Here is a 22,500-nt window from a genome sequence, read left to right as displayed (position 1 = left end):
TGTACGTCGAAATATGTCATTAAAGTCTCATTGGAAGCAAAAATAGCCACCAACAGGTAAAAAAAAGTTGGTTTTGATCAATAGAAACACTTTAAAGTCTTATTAATATATTTGCACTCATCTGTTTACGAATGTCGTGGCCTTGGGATACAAAAGATTTCATCCTAAATGGTCAGTTTAATTTTTGTCACAGCTTCTGAAATTAAGTTGAAAGTCTCTACACTTCAATGGCATGCTGATGTATTTATCGATGGATTTAATCCTAATGCATGTTGTGGTGTACTGCAAAGGCCAAATCATAAACAAATAATTATTTATTGATGGATTTAATCCTAATGCATGGTGTGGTGTGTACTGTAAAATAATAAATAAATAAGTGTCACTAGTGAAATTGTTGGACTCATTGCTATAAATGAGGTGTTCTAAAACTTTTGACCAGCACTATATATACAAATAAAGCACAAAACCTTAAGTTAGATGGAAAAATTAATGGACCTAGAGTGAACAGCGACTAATATCTTTCCCCCAGTGTTGAGTGACCCTCATGCTCGAACCATCTACGATCTTTTCGGGAAGAAAGGCTTGGAAGTGGAAGGTTGGGAGGTAAGAGTTCTGTTGATTAAATGTTTCGCCACAGTGTCATCATCATCCTCAATATGCTTTCTGCAGGTGGTGGAACGAAAAAGAACCCCCGCAGAAATTCGGGAGGAGTATGAACGTCTCCAGCGAGAAAGAGAAGAGAGGAGATTGCAGCAGAGAACAAACCCCAAGGTTTTCTTATCCTGGGGATGAACCAGGCTTTCATGATCTCCTGATGATGTCATTTCTACTCCTTCATGACCCACAGGGCACCATCAGCGTGGGCGTGGATGCCACAGACCTCTTTGACCGTTACGATGAGGACTTTGAGGAGATGCCAGGCGGAGGTTTTCCTCACGTTGAGATTAATAAGATGCACATCTCCCAATCCATAGAGGTACTGTAGACAGGGACGTAACCAGTTCTACTACTAACAAGGATTAAAAACCTCACAATGATTTCACCGTAGAAGCTCCACTACCCATTGGCAAAACCTGCCAAAAGAAAGTTGCGGCTGAAGAGGCTAACACGTCCAATAAGGTGCAGCATTGCACGGCAAAGTAAGGGAAGACATAATAAACTAAGTTCAATTATGTTACTGGCAATGAAGAATTGACTTAATCATAAACGTGTCACTTACAAGCAGTAGTTAGCCTTGAGTCAGGTGAGGGGAAACAAACAGCAATAGGTACCCCTGCCAAGGGCTTCATTCAGTTATCATTTAACATTAGACATTTTACCAAGGCATGCCTATAGCAGGCCTGGGCAATTCATTTGACTCGGGGGGCCAAATTTAGAGAAAAAATGTGTCTGGGGGCCGGTATATCTATTTTTAGGAACACTAATACAAAACGAAAGCTAAAAACGTTATGACAGACGGCCTTAAAAAACGGAATGGAATTTTTATTTTTTTTTACTGAATGAGACACCTAGAATGTACATGAAAATAAAGAATGTGGGATTTACAATATTAACTATGAAGGGTAAAACATTGAATATTGACAACATATGAACGTCACACCCCATCTCCATCCACATATTTTACAATCAAGCGAAACGCAACAAAAATGCAACAAACACAGCGAAATATGAACGCGAAGGGTAAAATAAACCCCACATACAATCTGATACATCTGATACATCACTAAGCTTTAGAACGTTGTTGTAAAAATCTCCTTCCGCGTCTGTCTCTGACACCCACATTTCAGGCTCTGGAAACACTGTGGAAACGCTCCCCACCCACACTGCTTGGTGCCTCGTCTGAGCTGCTGTGGCGTAGATGACCATAGTAACTAATTAGATTACCATAGTAACTAATTAGATGACAATAGTAACTAGTGTATCATGCAAAACCGCGGATTCCAACCATTGAAAGACTTAGTATAATTCAAGACTTAGGGTCATTAGAAAACATCACTGCACGTCATAATGGCAGCTACACTTTCCATCTTAAACATCTAAAAAAATTATTTGGGAATGTGCGGCGGGCCGGATGAAAAGCTTAACAGGCCTTAATTTGCCCAGGTCTGGCCTATAGGCTACTGTTTCAAACCTTGCAGATTCACCATGAATTGATTAACGTGGACCCCCACTGAAACAAGTTGAAAAACTTATTCGGGTGTTACCATTTAGTGGGCAATTGTACGGAATATGTACTGTACTGTGCAATCTACTAATAAAAAATGCAATCAATCAATCAAAGCCATATAACTTGGTGCATGTAGTCCACAACATTCAAACACCAATGAGGAATTATTTGATCATGTGATTTGGCTGTCTCCATATGTTTCACATTGCCATGATGACTAATGTTGGAACCCATTTCCTCAGCGTATCAGCATATTGAGAAGGAAATGACACTGACACTACCCATATGCACATAGTTTTTATTTGTACTAAATATATGTTGTGTTGTCAGTTGGATGACACATGGACATACAGGCTAACTAGCATATATTCCCCCCGTTAGCCTATATGTCCATGTGTCATTGACCGGGCTAGCATGCTAACATTGGTTGCAGGAACATACTATCTTTGTTAGACAAGATCATAGACTGTATTGGACAATATAAATTACATACCAAATGTCCATTTCCATTTATTACAAGTAATAAGAAAAGGTAAATGCCTGACTTACCTATCAAGAAGGAAATGAGCAAATGTGGCATCAGATGAAAAAATCCTCAGTGGTCTCCATCTTTCAAAGGCATCCCCGATACAAATTCTGGTTTTGTTCCTGGCTTTGTCATGAATAATTTGAGAATGGAAACTTTTAGATGGACTAAGGTCTGACATGTTTAGTAACTTTACCAGTGACAGTAGCCACACCAAGATGGCGGTGTGTAACTGGCAACCTGGATGTGACACACTCACGGACGTTCTAATTGGTCAAACGGGTGGAGAGCGGAGCATCGAAATGAAAACAATAACAAGATTTCGGGGCTGTAAATCTAATCTTAAAATGAGCATATTAACTACTGTTATCATTTATAGAGGTATTGGAAAAGAAGATGATTTAATAATGCCTTTTGACATATCATTTAATGATGACTTGACATGACATTATTACATATGGCTTCTTTAAACATGCTAATACTGTATTTTCCAGACCATAGGGCGCACCGGATTATAAGGCGCATTAAAGGGGTCATACTATGATTTTTTTTCTAAATGTAAAATACTTCCTTGTGGTCTACATCAGTGGTCCCCAACCTTTTTGTAACTGCAGACCGGTCAACGCTTGACAATTTTACCACGGACCGGGGGGGACATAAGCAAGTGTGTTGCTTATGTCCAGTCTGCTCCGTTGTTTTGTTTTGGTGGCTGTCACTGCAGAACATCCCGCTTCACACAGATAGGATGTCAGAAATGGCAACGGGGTTTTTCAGTGCTGTGGTGGCGATCTCGGGGTATTCTGCCATGACTTTAATCCAGAACATTGTTGTCTCAAACACACTTTTAAGGCTGCCGTCATTAGCGATCTCCAGCAGTTGATCTTCTTCGTGCACAGACATGCTGGATTCACCTGGTTTGTCAACAAATGGGTCGCGGATCCATTCCTTGGCAGTTCGTGGGTCTTTTGAAGTTGGGAAGTAGCGCTCGAACTCTTTTAAAAGCACAGACAGGTGATCGTGCACCAGCTTGGTGAATGAAGGCGCAGGCTCAGTCTCACACAAAATCCCCGCTAATGTTTGAGAGCCGGTCGCCGCATATTATGCAGAGCGGGCTTGGTGCGTGGGAATCACCTGTTGCGATAAATCCATATTTCAAGTATGGCTCCTGGTATTGTCTATTAAAAGCTTTCTTTTTGTTGGAAGTCGTAGGCTGTTCTTCTCTCTCTTCGCTGTGCCTTTTCCCTTTCGCAAAGAAACTTTCCAAAGACGTCTGTTTTTTACTCATTTTGCTAGCTGGGTAAAATTTTGGCGCTCAAGTGACCAAGATATAACCGAGAGAATCCGGTCATTTTTCAAAATAAAAAAGGCTTTTCAACATCGTTCGGGCTCACATAATAAATAAAACGAAAATAACTCATTATTTCTTGTGCAGCCTGGTACCAATCGATCCACGGACCGGTACCGGGCCGTGGCCCGGTGGTTGGGGACCACTGGTCTTCATAACATGTAATGGTGGTTCTTTGCTCAAAATGTTTTACAGATCATCTTCAAGTCACTTTCTGACAGTCGCTTCAGGATGCGCCGTTTTGTGGGCGGTCTTATTTACATGCCTCCACTTGGACAGCATCTTCGCCCCGTCATCTTTGTTGTAGCGGTGTAGCGTGCAAGGACGGGAGTGGAAGAAGTGTCAAAAGATGGAGCTAACTGTTTTAATGACATTCAAACTTTACTTCAATCAATAACAGAACAGCATCTCCTCATCCGTGGCTCACCGGTGCAACAATAACACCCGAAATGTGTCCCGTGAAAAAACGTCCAACCGGAACTCTCTAATAACTAAAGTTCCTTGGGTGAATAATGTAAACTCACCACACCGGTGTGTTTTATTGCTTTCATGGCGAGTTTACTGACAGATATAAGTAAGAACTTTACACTACTTTATATTAGAAATGGCAACAGGATGGAGGATGAATATCCCATAACAAGAAGATAGAGAAAAATAAGAAGCTTATCAACTACGGTGTCGGCACGGACTACAAAGGCAGACTCGTGCAAATTTTCAGGACTTATGCAGATCCCAAATACAGATCAGCAGGTACCAGAAGGTAAGAGAAGTTGGTTTTGCATAATATTGTGAAACAAAACGCCAGATGATATGTCTTACCTTATACACACACCATAATAATACTCCTATGTTGAAGCACAGTACAATCAATCAAGCGGTGCGGCTTCATAGCTTACCAAAGTCCTACTAAAACCTTTTGACAGATTTTTGAGCGCCGTGTGTAATGTTCTTTATTTTCAATGGAACATATAAAATGTTGGTGTTGTTTACTGCCATCATATTGCAGTCTACACATATCTCTTATGTGTGACTGCTATCTACTAGTCACACTTATCATTTCACCATGTACCAAATAAAATAGCTTTGAGGTCGGTAAGCACAACCAAAATGATTACGTACAACCGGGTTATAAGGCGCACTGTCGTTTTTTGAGAAAATTAAAGGATTTTAAGTGCGCTTTATAGTCCGAAAAATACGGTACTCTGTGCTACGCCGTCTGAACAAAACATTGACAGTTTAGATTTGTTAAGTTAAAGTTAAAGTACCAATGATTGTCACACACACACTAGGTGTGGCAAAACTTTTCTCTGCATTTGACCCATCACTCTTGATCACCCCCTGGGAGGTGAGGGGAGCAGTGGGCAGCAGCGGTGGCTGCGCCCGGGAATCATTTTTGGTGATCTTTGTGTCACATGACCAAAAAACACAGTTTCAAAGTATGGAAAATGTCATGACCTAACCCTCTCATGCTGTCCATGTGATTGAATTACGCAACATGCGCCGGGCTACGTGTCACAAGCCCCGCCCTTGCGTCACCAGAGCCGCTGACAATGACCCGTGGACTAAAAATGGGCCTGACTTGGTTTTCTGTTTTATCCGCTCGGTTGTCTTTTGTTCCAGGCTCCTCTGACCAGCTCGGACACGGCAGTGCTGTCTGGCTCTCTCTCCACACATAACGGCAATGGTGGGGGCAACATCAACATGACTGTGCGCAGGGTTACGTCTGCCAGAGGCTGGGGAGAGGTACACACAATGTGGCCGCCGTGGCACAATCTGTCTCTCTGCAAGCGCTCGTTCTTGTATGCAGGTGGAGTTGGGGGCCGGAGACATCCTGGGGCCTCTCATTGGGCTGAAGGTGTTTCGTAATGTCACTCAGCGATGGTATGGCCCCACAGGCGAGGATCTAGAGGACAAAACTTTATATCTCTCTTCTTCCTCTGCTCAGTTTCTTGACAGCGCAGTGCGGCCTGCAGTTTTCCCCCCGGGGAGTACGCCCTAGTTGTTCTTTGATGACAGCACGCCACCTGGACCAGAACACCATGGGTTATCTTCAGTGGCGCTGGGGGCCCAACAGTGCCATGACTACAAGTGTGGTGCGGGACACCAAGAGCAGCCACTTCACTCTGGCTGTGCAGGTAAATAGTGCAACACAATACTAAGATCTACAACACCAATCTATAAATGACCATTAGTGGGTGTGTTACTAAGACTGTGCAGGTAAATAGTGCACATCAACACAACACTGACTGAAACATAACATAACTCCAATCTATAAAATACCTTTAGTGGGCGTGTTACTAAGACTCTGCACTGTAAGTAAAAGTCACATTTGTAAATGTCCTCTCTAGCTGGGCGTCCCTCACTCCTACCTGATGATGAGCTACCAGTACAAGTTCCAAGATGACGACCAGACTAAAGTCAAAGGCTCCGTCAAGTAAGTCTGTCTCACTGCATCATCGCCTAGCAATAGTCCAATAAAACTTGAAGTCCGTGGCGCTGGTCTACTGAAGTGTTTCAACCTAATAATTGATTTGTCAGTATTTAAGAGTTCCTAATTTTTTATTAAATCCATTGCTGTTAGTCATGTGTTGAAGCAATTAGGAACATTTTGATTAGGACTCAACTAAATGTACTAGTGTTGTCCCCATACCAATATTTTAGTACCGGAACCAAAATGTATTTCCATACTTTTCTAAATAAAGGGGACCACAAAAAAATGCATCATTGTCTTTATTGTAACAAAACATCTTAGGGTACATGAAACATATGTTTATTATTGTAATTTAGTCCTTAAATAAAATAGTGAACATACTAGACAACTTGTCTTTTAGTAGTAAGTAAACAAACAAAGACTCCTAATTAGTCTGCTGACGTATGCAGTAACATATTGTGTCATTTATCATTCTGTCAACATTATAAGGGACAAACTGTAAAAATGTATTATAAATCTACTTGTACTTTTAAGATCTGCTTATTTTCTGTTTTAACATGTTCTATCTACACTTCTGTTATTCACTTATTCTTCTCTTCTTTGATACTTTACATTAGTTTTGGATGATACCACACATTTAGGTATCAATCCGATACCAAGTAGTTACAGGATCATACATTGGTCATATTCAAAGTCCTCATGTGTCCAGGGACATATTTCCTGACTTTATAAACATAACATAAATTAAAAAAAGTTGGTGCTGCAGGGAATTCTGGGAATTTGTTCTGTAGTGTTTATGTTGTGTTGCGGTGCAAATACTCTTCCAAAATGTGTTTGTCGTTGTTGTTTAGTGTGGTTTCACTATATGGCACATGTTTATGACAGTGTTCATACGGCCACCCTTAGTGTGACATGTATGGCTGTTGAGTAAGTATGCCCTTCATTCGCTCGTGTGCAGTATGTTCAAAGTCAAGATGATTGTGTCTTTAGTACATTATCGGACACAAATAAACCCTGGTTAGGCTTTGTCAATTATAGACTATATATATGATTTGTGACTCTTTTGTTCTGTAAAATGGACCAAATTCATGACACAATTAACAACAACAAGATTGATTTTTTTTAATTATTTCAAAGATTGTAAATTGCCATCAATCCCACGTGGGGGCTTGGGCCCCGAAGCACCCACCTATGTAATGTGTGTTTAAGAGAAAGGCAACGTGTTGGCTGAGTGACGTCAGTGAGTGAGTGGGCGAGCAAAGAGAGAGAGCGGTAGCGCTTGCACTGCGCAGTAGAGTGATGAATAGGTCCGCTTGTGTCCTGCAAAACTAACAATAAAGCAACCAGATTGTCACAAATCGGCGGTCCCGTCATTCTGACGTGAAAGTGGAGCTTAGCAGACCCATTGACGGGTAAAGTGAAGTGTGTTACCTAGGGCTGGGCGATATGGCCTTTTATTGATATCTGGATATTTTTAGGCCATGTCACAATACACCATATATACTGTATGTGGATATTTTGCCTTTGCTTTGAATTAACACTTGATGAATATAATCACACCAGTATGATGATTATATGTGTCTACATTAAAACATTCTTCTTCATACTGCATTAACATATGCTAATTTTAAACTTTAATGCAGAACGGGAAATCACAACTAAAACTGTATTTATTAAACAGTTATTAAGCAGTGGCACAAACATTCAGGTCATTTCCAAAACAGAAAGTGCAAGATTGTCAGAGACATTTTAAATCAAGCTATTAGTGCACTTTTGTGCATGATGTCACTAAGATGACATATCAAAACAACACTAAATTAAAGTGCACTTTTTGTACAGAACGCCACTACTGTCAAGGTGTGTTGTTGACGAACCCCAAGATGCAGAGATGGCAGCAGGCTTGGTACAAGAAAACATGATTTTAATGTTCAAAAATAAGAAAAGGAAAACACGAACCAGAAACCAGGAAGCAGGAACAGGAGTCAGGATCCACGGAATAGCTTAACGCACACAGCTAGCAACGACAGCATACAGCAAACAACGACACGACAGGTAGGAACGACAATAATCCAGCACTGACTGGAGGAGAAGGCAGGTTTAAATAGCAGCTGGCTGATTGACACCAGGTGTGGCCAGGTGCCAATCAGCCACAGCTGAGGGGACACAGCACTCAGGGAGACAAGTAGGAAATAACCAAAATAAGAGCGCCGACAGGAAATAAAGACAAACAGAGGAAAAACTCAAAACATAACTAAACTGTCAGTGACAAACCTGACAGTAGCCCCCCTTCCCACAACGGATACCAGACGTTCTAGGAACCCCCCCCCAAAAAAAACAGTCCAAAGTCACGGGAGGGTGGAGGGAGGACAAGGAGTTGGGCCACCAGGCCAAGTGTCCCCGCAACCAGCGGGGAAGAGTTAGGTGGCGACGGCGAGTTGAACGCCGCCGCAATTGGCGAGGCGGCTCGACCGCCGGCGTGGGAGGACCCACCGGAGACGATGGTGGCGCCCTCTGCTGGCCCACCGGAGACGATGGTGGTGGCGCCCTCAGCTGGCCCACCGCAGACGATTGTGGTGGCGCCCTCAGCTGGCCCACCGGAGACGATGGTGGTGGCGCCCTCTGCTGGCCCACCGGAGACGATGGTGGTGGCGCCCTCTGCTGGCCCACCGGAGAGGATGGTGGTGGTGCCCTCTGCTGGCCCACCGGAGACGATGGTGGTGGCGCCCTCTGCTGGCCCACCGGACAGGATGGTGGTGGCGCCCTCTGCTGGCCCACCGGACAGTATGGTGGTGCCGTGGATTGTAGACACACCAGAGTGCATGGTGGTGCCGTGGATTGTAGACCCACCGGAGTGCATGGTGGTGCCGTGGATTGTAGACCCACCGGAGTGCATGGTGGTGCCGTGGATTGTAGACCCACCGGAGTGCATGGTGGTGCCGTGGATTGTAGACCCACCGAAGTGCATGGTGGTGCCGTGGATTGTAGACCCACCGGAGTGCATGGTGGTGGCGTCTGCCGGCCCAACGGAGTGCATGGTGGCGTCTGCCGGCCCACCGGAGTGCATGGTGGCGTCTGCCGGCCCACCGAAGTGCATGGTGGCGTCTGCCGGCCCACCCGAGTGCATGGTGGCATCTGCCGGCCCACCGGAGTGCATGGTGGCGTCTGCCGGCCCACCGGAGTGCATGGTGGTGGTGCCCTCTGCTGACCCACCGGAGTGCATGGTGGCGCCGTAGGTTGCAGACCCACCGGAGATGATGGCGCCGTCTCAGCTACTCATAGCCCCCCCCCCCCAAGGGACGGATCCCAGACGTCCCCAGATAGGCCCACAGACAACAGGGGTGGGTGGGAGAGGGCTTGAAAAGCGGCCGAACTTCTCTTCAACTTAGCCATTAATTCCAAAGCTTTGTTAAGCCTCTCCGCCATGGACATCTCTGCGAGGTTCGAATTTGGCTGGATTATTATGTCAAGGTGTGTTGTTGACGAACCCCAAGATGCAGAGATGGCAGCAGGCTTGGTACAAGAAAACATGATTTTAATGTTCAAAAATAAGAAAAGGAAAACACGAACCAGAAACCAGGAAGCAGGAACAGGAGTCAGGATCCAGGGAATAGCTTAACGCACACAGCTAGCAACGACAGCATACAGCAAACAACGACACGACAGGTAGGAACGACAATAATCCAGCACTGACTGGAGGAGAAGGCAGGTTTAAATAGCAGCTGGCTGATTGACACCAGGTGTGGCCAGGTGCCAATCAGCCACAGCTGATGGGACACAGCACTCAGGGAGACAAGTAGGAAATAACCAAAATAAGAGCGCAGACAGGAAATAAAGACAAACAGAGGAAAAACTCAAAACATAACTAAACTGTCAGTGACAAACCTGACAACTACAATAGTTTAAAACAAATAAAGTGCACTTTTGTGCATGATGTCACACAAAATATTTCAATAACTGTCAAATAAAAATGAGCTGCATAATAGGAAATCAAATAGTGTATGTCCTTCGCTATGTGGTAGGTTCCTGCAGACGTTATCTCCTTCTGTTTTTGACTATTTTTTCATACGATGTTGATGTGGAAATGGTTGCTTGGGCATTTTGTTGGTGTGGCACCGGCCGGAGATGTTGACATGCGGAGTTTCAAGCACTCTTCATTCTCTAGCGGGTGACTTTTCAAATGATGCTACAAATTAGTAGTGCTGCTACTTTTTGTAGCAATGCTTTTGCCGCATACTTGACATATTACGGTTGTCTGTTCAACATCTTCCCGCTTTAAGCCAAAACCACCGCCAGACGATGGCCCCCTGCTGTTTTTCTTGGGAATTAATTCTTCTTCCTTCATTTGTTACCAGATTCGCACCTTCTTTCTCTCGTATTACCACTCGCACCGCTCCGCTAGCACCACCTGCTACAGCTAACTTTACCCATGCCGCTACCTCTCTGCTCGGCGAGGGCGTATGACGTTGCACGCGCGACAGTATGTGACGTATGCAAGAAGGTGCGCTTGTTTTATGCCCCTGTGAGAAGGAAAGACAATAAAGAGTGAGAAGAGCCTGTAGTGTAATGCCCGCAGCTAAAAGCAACTGCGTGACAACGTATACTCCAATATCACGATACATCCATCCATCCATCCATTTTCTACCGCTTTTTCCCTTTTGGGTTACATTCATTTTCTATATCGCACAGAGACAAACCCGTGATATATCGAGTATATTCCATATATCGCCCAGCCCTAGTGTTACCCCAACGAAAACATGGACCCTGAAGGGAACGTCTGCCCTGTGCTCCTCTACTTTGGTCCGCACCGGAGCCGAACAGCAGTACATGTGTAACAACAACATTATTACCTGTCACTCTTTCAATTCCTTGTGCAGATCTGAATGCTTATTATTTAAATGTTTACCTAAGTTTGAAGCAAAGGTGCTAATACTAATCGCCACATTTGGTGAGGCGTGCTTTAAAGCAACACTTGCAGCGCGGCGCTTCCGTGTTTAAAGCGGCACCTTTACCGTTAGTTTTGAAGTCCAAATACCTCCATATTGTACTTCACACACTCTTTATTAACCAGTAGAATTGAAGTTTTTATTGTTAGTCTAGAAGTCCAAATGCCTCCATATTGTACTTCACACACTCTTTATTAACCAGTAGAATTTAAGTTTTTATTGTTAGTCTAGAAGTCCAAATGCCTCCATATTGTACTTCACACACTCTTTATTAACCAGTAGAATTGAAGTTTTTATAGTTAGTTTAGAAGTCCAAATACCTCCATATTGTACTTCACACACTCTTTATTAACCAGTAGAATTGTAGTTTTTATTGTTAGTTTTGAAGCCCAAATACCTCCATATTGTACTTCACACACTCTTTATTATCCAGTAGAATTGTAGTTTTTGTTGTTAGTTTTTAAGTCCAAATACCTCCATATTGTACTTCACACAATCTTTATTAACCAGTAGAATTGTCGTTTTTTGACATTCCTCCTCTCCAAGATGTTATTGCTTGTATGCACTTTGTTTGTGCGTTTTAACACACTCAACATCATGCGCCTCGGCTCTGTAGTCACCGCCACACAGCGGGGATTCAGATGAAAGGACGGTACCGGTACTTTTCAAAGGCAGTATAGTACCGATTTCAATCAATTAGTATCGCGGTACTTTATTATACCGAACAACCCTAACAGAACCATATATTTTTAGGCTGAATATAAGGAGGATGAGCAATACGTTTTAGTGGAACACAATGCATCATGTAGCAGTATTGCTAAGTGTTAAACAAGAAATACAAGCTACGAACATAATAAAACAATCTCTTACTGTGCAATGTCTGCTCTCACTGTGACGATGACTGATAGGATGTTCATATCTTACCGCTTAGGTGTAGCCTAGTGGTTAGAGTGGCCGCCCTGAGCTCGGTAGGTTGGGAGTTCCAACCCCGGCCGAGTCATACCAAACACTATAAAAATGGGACCCATTACCTCCCTGCAGGGGGTGATCAAGGGTGATGGGTCAAATGCAGAGAATAATTTCGCCACACCTATTGTGTGTGTGACAATCATTGGTACTTTAACTTTAATTCATCATAATAATCCACACGAAGCGGTTTAAATCTCCGGGTATAAATTGAATGTCACAGATGAACAACTTCCAGATGTATGGCTAAATCCTCCTATTATCCAGATGAGAGGCATGATTTATAATGTAGAGTAACTTTGCAGCAGCGGCAGGACATCGGCCGTCTCACAGTACAGCAGCACAAGCGAGTTACCTCTCAGTTATCAATACGCCGCTATCTATTGTCAGTATTTGTAATAACGCCGTTATATAATACATAATTACTTTTACTAGTAATGACATATTTAATTCATTATTTTTGGGTCTGTTAAAACGCCGTTAGCGGTAGCTTGATGTAACGTGGCACGCGACTTTTGATGTGGTTTTGTGTCAACACTAAGACGGCGTCATAAGTGCAGCAAGTTCATTGCAGGGAAATATCTTTTTACTGGTTAAAGCAACAAGCAGTATCGCACTAAAATTCACTTTTAATCAAACAGGATCATCACATCACACCTTGACACAGCAGACGACGACATGCACACACGTACACCATGAGAATAATGGACAACACGTCAATGATTGAAGTGACAAACTTGCCATCCAAACAATACCCCGTTTGTTGACAAGAAGATATGACAGCCATCGGAACACATTTAATCTCTTTATTAACCAGAGGTAACACGATCCGGTGAAAAGATGTAAAAGAGCCGACACACTGCCGCTAGATGATGTCATTGCCTAATTAGCATAATTTATGGCAATGGACGATGTAGGAGAGGCGTGTCCTCTCAGCACTGACATGATGAGTTAGCTAGCGAGATGTTCAACTTTTGTCACACACACACACACACACACACACTCACGCACACACACACACACACACACACACACACACACACACACACACACACACACACACACACACACACACACACACACACACAGACGACGGGGCGACATAGCTCGGTTGGTAGAGTGGCCGTGCCAGCAACTTGAGGGTTCCAGGTTCGATTCCCGCTTCCGCCATCCTAGTCACTTCCGTTGTGTCCTTGGGCAAGACACTTTACCCACCTGCTCCCAGTGCCACCCACACTGGTTTAAATGTAACTTAGATATTGGGTTTCACTAGGTAAAAGCGCTTTGAGTCACTAGAGAAAAGCGCTATATAGATATAATTCACTTCACTTCACTTCACGATTTCAAGGTAAATAAGTGGCTGAGGCTGTGTATAGTTGGCAAATCAAATGAGGTTATTTATTTAAGTGTGACGGTAAAGAAACATTTGCATTTCAACTTCCGGTCGAAACTTCCGGCTAGGAACTGGTAAATGACGACCTCCCCCACTACAAATGGAACGCACCATGAAAGTCCAGACGACAAATGCTTTGCGCATGCGCGCACCGCTGTATTCCCTCCCTGTTGATGCCGCTCTCGCCTCGGTCTCCAAGACGCCAACAAGTCTCCAAGTGTGGAAGAAGTCGCTAGGCTTTTCGCTAGCAGCTGTTGACCAAAGAAAAGTAGCCGAGAGGATTGGAAAGTCGCCGAGTTGGCAACACTGAAAACAAAGCTCTGTTGAAAACCCTCGATGATGTCACACGTCACTAGGCAACAGGCCCCGCCTTTTAAAAGCACACACGCACGCTGTGCCCTAATATGAAACATCTCTCAACTGCATATGCCAGATATTTTTTTAAAGTATTAATTACTTTCCCATTTACTTTTACTAAAGAGTAATTTTGTTGGTAATTGACGTTATACCATTGCTGGTTTTACGAGCAAAGGAGCATGTTTGGCAGCGAACACACACAGAGTACTTACAAGCAGACACGGTGTATAGACAGGAAAAGGGAGAATGGACGCATTTTGGCATAAAAAGTAAAGATAAAGGTGAAGTTATAACACTGAAACACCCTCAGGAAGAGGTGCTTTAAGACATGGCTAGCTAGCTAGCAGCTAATGTGCAATTGGCAGCGACAAATAAAGTAAGTTTCTTACAAGTACCATTATCACTGAAGGACGAGGAATAGCTAAACATGCTTCACTACACACCGTAGGAAGATACAATAACTCACCGGCGTCACATTGTAAACAAAAGCTAGCGCCCCTAAATGTAAACAAATGCCATGGGTGGATCTACACCTGACATCCACTGTAATGATACCAAGTACAAGAGCGTATGTAGTCGATACTACCATGATTACATCGATATTTTTTAGCATCACAAAATCTTTTTTCCTTTTTTAAAAATGCATATTATGTTTATAAACTCAGTAAATACATCCCTGGACACATGAGGACTTTGAATATGACCAATGTATGATCCTGTAACGACGTGGTATCGGATCGATACCTAAATGTATGGTATCATCCTAAACTAATGTAAAGTATCAAAGAAGAGAAGAATAAGTGATTATTACATTTTAACAGAAGTGTAGATAGAACATGTTAAAACAGAAAATAAGCAGATATTAACAGTAAATGAACAAGTAGATTAATAATCCATTTTTACAAATGAGCTATTTAGCTATAATCTGGTACAGAACATATCTGTCTTTGAGCTTAATGTTTCTGTGCATTGTCCCTTCAAATAAAGACTAAACTAAACTAAACTAATGTAGTGATCAACCGACATCACAGCGGTCCATGGAGCGAGTGACATCCCAAAACTGCAAGGGCCATACAAGTTTACAAGTGTAGATAGAACATGTTAAATCAGAAAATAAGCATATATTAACAGTAAATGAACAAGTATATTAATAATCAATTTTTACAGTTTGTCTTTTATAATGTAGACAAAATAATAGGTTGATAAATGACACAATATGTTACTGCATACGTCAGCAGACTAATTAGGAGTCTTTGTTTGTTTACTTACTACTAAAAGACAAGTTGTCTAGTATGTTCACTATTTTATTTAAGGACTACATTACAATAATAAACATATGTTTCATGTACCCTAAGATATTTTGTTACAATAAAGACAATAATGACATTTTTTGTGGTCCCCTTTATTTAGAAGAGTATCAAAATACATTTTGGTACCGGTACCAAAATGTTGGTATGGGTACAACCCTAGTAGTGACCATAGCAGCATTAATCCAATCATTACGACCCAGGCATGTAATATACCAGGGGTTTTGAAACAGGAGTTTAGAGATTGTCTTTATGTCTGGTATTAAAAAAGGTATTTTCCTGCATGTAAATGGATGATTTCCCCCATGATCATGATCAGTGAAAGACATGTATTTTCCCGTGCTTGTACAAGTGATGTCCTCTCAGTCTTGATCGTGACCACAAAGCTCTCACATTCATTGATTGAATGATTTGACTGTGATCCACTCAGCACCCTTCAATAATTCAGACCGTGCTGCTATCAGCAATTCAATAAAGAATGACTTTTATGTCCTGATCAAACATTTTCTCACTCAAAGAACAAAACGACATGATGAAAAATTTCACTTTTTTTGTTTTCATTTGCTGGTTGAAAGAGTGGATTTGGACTGTGCAATATTAGACGACTGGTGTTTGTGAAAGAGGACACAGTCATGGCCTGTCTGCTCCTCTCCCCTGCAGGACGGGCTGGTTCGGGACAGTTCTGGAATACGGAGCAGAGAGGAAGATCAGCCGCCACAGTGTGCTGTCAGCCTCTGTCAGTGTGGGCGTCCCTCAGGGAGTCACCCTGAAGATCAAGTAACATCTGACACATGGCTCCCTTGCTGGCCCTGCAGGACGCTCTAATGTGGTGTGTTTGCGTGGCAGGTTGGCACGTGCCAGTCAGACCTACTTGTTCCCGCTGCACCTGACGGACCAGGTGCTGCCCAGTGCCGTCTTCTATGCTACGGTGGGACCGCTGCTGGTGTACATGGCCGTCCACAAACTGCTCATCATCCCCTACACACAAGCGCAGAAAGAAGAGTCAGTACTTGTTTTGGTCTTCTCTCCCCACACATCACATGTACAACCTGAGGGTTTTTCTCCTCATACACTATAGTGCCAAAAGTATTTGACCACCTATCCAAATGATGAGAACTACGTGTCCGAATCACTTGGTGTATCAAATCAAGCACTTAGGCATGGAGACTGGTTCTACAAACATTTGTGAAAGAATGGGCCGCTCTCAGTGATTTCCAGCGTGGAACTGTCATAGGATGCCACCTGTGCAACAAATCCAGTCGTGAAATTTCCTCGCTCCTAAATATTCCAAAGTCACCTTTATTATAAGAAAAGTGAAGAGTTTGGGAACAACAGCAACTCAGCCACCAAGTGGTAGGCCACGTAAACTGACAGAGAGAAGTCAGCATAGTGCAAAGACTTTCTGCACAGTCAGTTGCTACAGAGCTCCAAACTTTATGTGACCTTCCAATTAGCCCACGTACAGTACGCAGAGAGCTTCATGGAATGGGTTTCCATGGCCGGGCAGCTGCATCTGAGCCATACATCACCAAGTCCAATGCAAAGCGTGGGATGCAGTGGTGTGAAACACGTCGCCACTAGACTCTAGAGCAGTGGTCGGAAACCTTTTTGGCTGAGAGAAAGCCAAATATTTTAAAATGTATTTCCGTGAGAGCCGTAGAATATTTTTTAACAATGAATACAACTAAATGTGTGCATTTTTAAGTAAGAACAACATTTTTAGAGTATAATGAGTCTCTTATTATTTTTAATAACAATGTTGTTCTGAAGCTAACCAATAATACATGAAATACTTCTTACCATTAATGCGACTTCTGGTGCTGCATGGTTTTGCTGATGGCTTTGTAGTCTGGTTGATTCGTGGTTATTTTTAACACTGTGATTACCAGCGGAATTATTCATTACTTATCGTGTTAAGCAGTGTCAGCTAAGATTGATCTGAGAGCCAGATGCAGTCATCAAAAGAGCCACATCTGGCTCTAGAGCCATAGGTTCCCTACCCCTGCTCTAGAGCAGTGGAGACGCCTTCTCTGGAGCGATGAATCACACTTTTTCGTCTGGCAATCTGATGGACCAGTCTGGGTTTGGAGGTTGCCAGCAGAACGGTACATTTTGGACTGCATTGTGTGAAATTTGGTGGAGGAGGAATTATGGTGTGGGGTTGTTTTTCAGGAGTTGGGCTTGGCCTCTTAGTACCAGTGAAAGGAACTTTGAATGGTCCAGGATACCAACACATTTGTTAGGATTTAATCAAGGAGGTGATCCCAGGATGCAGAGACTGGAGGCAAGGCTGATTTACAATATGTTAACAATTTAATACGAGTCCAAAAAGTGTAACAAAAGGAGATGGGGCAAAAATGCACACCATGAATATATAAACAAAAGCAGGTCCTTCAGTGGTCGGCAGGGGGAAAAGGCCAGGGCGCACTGAGCTCTACAAAAAGGTCCAACAAAATCCTCTTCACCTCAGGAAGGCAGGCAGGACGAAGTGAATCATGCGCATGCACGTGGAAGGTGCAGGAGACAATAATCGGCAGGGACCAGCTGTCGGTGACGAGCTTATATACTAGTGGGTGGAGATTAGTTGCAGGTGTGTCTCGCTGGGGACTAATTGACTGAAGAAAGAAAACAGACAACAAAAAAGAGAAGGCAGGGAAATGACAAAATGCAACAACATTTTGGACAATTCCATGCTCCCAACCTTGTGGGAACAGTTTGGAGCGGGCCCCTTCCTCTTCCAACATGACTGCGCACCAGTGCACAAAGCAAGGTCCATAAAGACATGGATGACAGAGTCTGGTGTGGATGAACCTCACTGGCCTGCACAGAGTCCTGACGTTAACCCGATAGAACACCTTTGGGATGAATTAGAATGGAGACTGAGAGCCAGGCTTTCTCCACCAACATCAGTGTGTGACCTCACCAATGCGCTTTTGGAAGAATGGTGGAAAATTGCTCTAAACACACTCTGCAACCTTGTGGACAGCCTTTCCAGAAGAGTTGAAGCTGTGATAGCTGCAAAAGGTGGACCCACATCATATTGAACTCTATGGGTTAGGAATGGGATGGCACTTCAAGTTCATGTCTGAGTCAAGGCAGGTGGCAATATAGTGCGTATGTATATATATATATATATATATATATATATATATATATATATATATATATATATATATATATATATATATATATATATATGTATATATATATGTATGTGTGGGAAAAAAAATCACAAGACTATTTCATCTCTACAGGCCTGTTTCATGAGGGGGGGTACCCTCAATCATCAGGAGATTTTAATGGGAGCATTCACATACCATGGTTTATATAGGGCACAGAGTGGGTGGATACAGGCTGGCGTAGGGGCGTGGTGATTGGCTCATGTGTTACCTAGGAGGTGTTTCCGTCTGTGGCGGCATGCTGTTACAATTTTGCTGCGCTTGTTGAGGGATGACAGGTCTGGACGGTAAATAATAAACAGTTTCTCTTACAAGCATAGGTTGCATCTTTTATTACCACTATTGTAAGGTGTGCTGGATGCAAGAATTTGCCATGTTATTGAATATTCAACATTATTGTCTTTGAGGTCCCAAATGTGTTTGCTGAGTTCTGTGGTATTCCGCAGGTTTTGGTTCCTGAAAGAAGCCTTGTGATTGTTCCATCTGGTTTTGAATTCTCCCTCGGTTAATCCTACATATGTGTCGGATGTGTTAATGTCCTTGCGTATTACCTTAGATTGGTAGACAACTGATGTTTGTAAGCACCCCCCGTTGAGAGGGCAATCAGGTTTCTTTCGACAGTTACAGCCTTTGTTGGTTTTGGAGTCGCTCTGTCCGGGGGCCGACGGCTCATTTGCAATTGTTTTGTTGTGGTTTGAGATGATTTGTCGTATATTGTTCATACAGCTGTAGCTCAATTTAATGTTATTCTTGTTGAATACTTTTCTTAGGGTGTTGTCTTTGGGAAAGTGTTTGTCAATCAGATTGAGGAATTTGTGTCCAATGTTAGTTGAGACGTTTTTGCTGTATAGGGGGTTGTACCAGATGATGTCGTTTCGTTTTCTGTTCTTTTTTGGCTGGTTTCCTGGCGTGGGTTCATAGGTGAGGCTGAAATTGTATCCGCTTTCATCAAGGGCTTTTTGGTACGGGGGGGTTGCTTGGTCAAATTCAGCTTTGCTAGATGACAGCATCGATAGCCTTTTATTAATTCCGGTAGGTATTCTTTTCGTGGTGGTGGGTGGGTGGTTGCTGTCATGGTGCACGTATTGGAGTGTTGTGTTGGGTTTCGTGAATGGTTGGTAGCTGTTATTTCTCAGGTTGAAAGTGACGTCAAGGAAGTTGACGGTTTGCTTGTTGGCTTCAATCGTGATCTGTAGGCCGTTCTCTTTGAAAATTTGGCATATGCGCTTCTTGGTATTCTCGCTGCTCCTTGGCGAGGCGCGACACACTGCCAGTCCGTCATCACGGTAAATACCAAGGTTCAGATTGAGGCTAGCGAGCTGGGAGAGGAGGAAACTCCCAACGAGTTCACACGTTTCTGCTCCGTCAAAACTTCCCATAGTGACGTCAAATGTTGCATTGTTCTTTTTTTGCCATGGTGTACTGTTGTGGATGAGAATGGAGTTTTTTGCGTGGATGATGATGTTTCTTTCGTTGCCTGTGATTGAGTCGTAGTCTGAGGCGAAGTCTAGTGCTTGAGTCAGTAGGTCTTGCGTGATGGAAGGGTAAAATTCTTCGATATCAAAGGAGATAAAGTTGTGCTGTTGTTTGTCTTGGATGTTGTTGAACCATTTGATTACTGCTGCTGTATTTCTCCATTGGTTGAGTGGTGTTTTGTCCTTGATTTTTGTGTTGACTCTGTCCAGGATTATTTTGCTGATTTTTCCTATTTCAGATTTAGTTGGGTTTATTATTGTGCCCTATATAAACCATGGTATGTGAATGCTCCCATTAAAATCTCCTGATGATTGAAGGTACCCCCCCTCATGAAACAGGCCTGTAGAGATGAAATAGTCTTGTGATTTTTTTCCCCACACATACATATATTGCGCTCTACTACGGTATCGAGCACTATTTTTTGGATAACCTTATTAAGACATATATATATATATATATATATATATATATATATATATATATATATATATATATATATATATATATATATACATATATATACATATATATATATATATATATAAATAAACACATACATATATATATATGCATACACATATATACATACACATATATACATATATATATATATATATATATATATATATACATATATACATACACATATATACATATATATATATATATATATACATACACATATATACATACACATATACCCATACTTACTGTATAGTTTGCGAGATACAGTACTAATATACAAAAAAAAAAAAAACGCCTTTATGATGGATTTCTTTAGATTTTTAAAACAAATAATAATTTTTAGAAAAAAGAAATTGCAATAGATGGATGGATAGATACTGCGTGTGTGTGTGTATATATATATATATATATATATATATATATATATATATATATATATTATACACATATATACATATGTATATTTATATATAATTAATAACAAATGTTTCTTAACTAAACTGTCAATAGTAGCTTCACCACTTGAGTCCGAATTTTTGCGCTGAAGAAGCCTGACTTCTTCTGTTTGATATTGTCGTTACTGTCACAAGTGGTGGAAAGGTGTATTACAACCCATACGGCCTGAAACTGAATTTATTTTGGCGGCCTTCTCGGGGGCGCTCGGCCCTATGGTTAAGAAAGACTGGCTTACAATGAATTAAATGTTGATGAATGCCTTTAACTTCTATCAATTACAGTAATTATACTCAGCTTGACAAGCTTACTGTTAATCACCAAGGTTACTTTGTTTACGGCCTCATTGGCTAGGTTTGCTTTGGGCCCCCAAATGAGGAAATAGGCCCCTTGTGTGTAATAATACTGGATCATCATTGCAATGTGTGTTCAACTTACCTTGTTTGTCATAACACTGGATCATCATTGCAAGGTGTGATCAACTTATCTTGTGTGTAATAATACTGGATTATCATTGCAATGTGTGATCAACTTACCTTGTTTGTAATAATACGGGATCATCATTGCAATGTGTGATCAACTTATCTTGTGTGTTAATAATACTGGATCATCCTCTGCTTCCCAGAGAGCTGGAGCTGCAGAGGAAGAGCTCGGCCACAGACATCGCCAAGAAGAAGCAGGAGGCGGAGTCTGCTGTGAGTCGAGCACGCCATCTTTTTTCACACTTCTTGCTTCTGTCACCCATTATCCACCAAATGTCCTCCTGTCTCCTCTATTCTTTGTTCCTCATGAAGGTCCTGCTGATGCAGGAATCTGTGAGGAGGATCATAGAGGCAGAAGAATCCAAGATGGGTGAGAAAACAGACTCTAGTTTTCAAACCATAAGGCGCAACGGATTATAAGGCGCATTGTCGATAAACGGGTCTATTCGGGTCCATTTTCATACAAAAAGTGCACCAGATTATAAAGCACATTGTCGATGAACGGGTCTGTTTGGGGCTATTTTCATACAGAGGGCGCACCAGATTATAAAACGCATTGTCGATAAATGGGTCTATTTTCATACATAATGCGCCCCAGGTTATAAGGTACGTTTGTTGATGAAGGGGTGGGTCTATTTTCATACAAAAGGCGCACCAGATTATAAAGCGCATTGTTCATGAATGGATCTATTCAGATCTGTTTTCATACAAAAGGCGCACCGGATTATACAGCGCATTGTCGATGAACGTGTCTATTTTCATACATAAAGTGCACCAGATTATAAAGTGCATTGTCGATAAATGGGTCTATTTTCATACATAATGCGCACCAGGTTATAAGGCACGTTGTTGATGAACGGGTAGGTCTATTTTCATACAAAAGGCGCACCAGATTGTAAGGCGCGTTGTCGTTAAATGGGTCTATATAGGTCTATTTTCATACAAGAGGCGCACCAGATTATAAAGCGCATTGTTGAACGGGTCTATTCGGGGTTATTTTCATACATAAG

At 42.3% G+C, this 22,500-nt stretch overlaps 1 protein-coding gene across 4 annotated transcripts in view; it reads left to right on the top strand.

Moving 5' to 3' along the window:
• The window catches only part of dnajc11b (DnaJ (Hsp40) homolog, subfamily C, member 11b), a 69,832-nt gene that overhangs the window by 33,754 nt on the left and 13,578 nt on the right, over positions 1-22,500 (top strand). For all 4 annotated transcript variants that reach the window (XM_061985679.2, XM_061985678.2, XM_061985677.2 and 1 more), the window contains exons 3-13: positions 530-603; positions 670-771; positions 848-976; positions 5,659-5,781; positions 5,846-5,919; positions 5,984-6,173; positions 6,387-6,472; positions 16,096-16,212; positions 16,282-16,437; positions 21,634-21,703; positions 21,803-21,860. In XM_061985679.2, coding sequence (XP_061841663.1) covers positions 530-603; positions 670-771; positions 848-976; positions 5,659-5,781; positions 5,846-5,919; positions 5,984-6,173; positions 6,387-6,472; positions 16,096-16,212; positions 16,282-16,437; positions 21,634-21,703; positions 21,803-21,860 — 1,179 coding nt within the window. The remainder of the gene's footprint in view (positions 1-529; positions 604-669; positions 772-847; positions 977-5,658; positions 5,782-5,845; positions 5,920-5,983; positions 6,174-6,386; positions 6,473-16,095; positions 16,213-16,281; positions 16,438-21,633; positions 21,704-21,802; positions 21,861-22,500) is intronic.

The sequence above is a fragment of the Nerophis lumbriciformis genome, linkage group LG23 (assembly GCF_033978685.3).
Source record: "Nerophis lumbriciformis linkage group LG23, RoL_Nlum_v2.1, whole genome shotgun sequence".
In the NCBI taxonomy this organism is placed as follows: domain Eukaryota; kingdom Metazoa; phylum Chordata; class Actinopteri; order Syngnathiformes; family Syngnathidae; genus Nerophis; species Nerophis lumbriciformis.
Note: the sequence above shows the minus strand (reverse complement) of the source record. Positions and strands in the feature narration are given on the sequence as shown.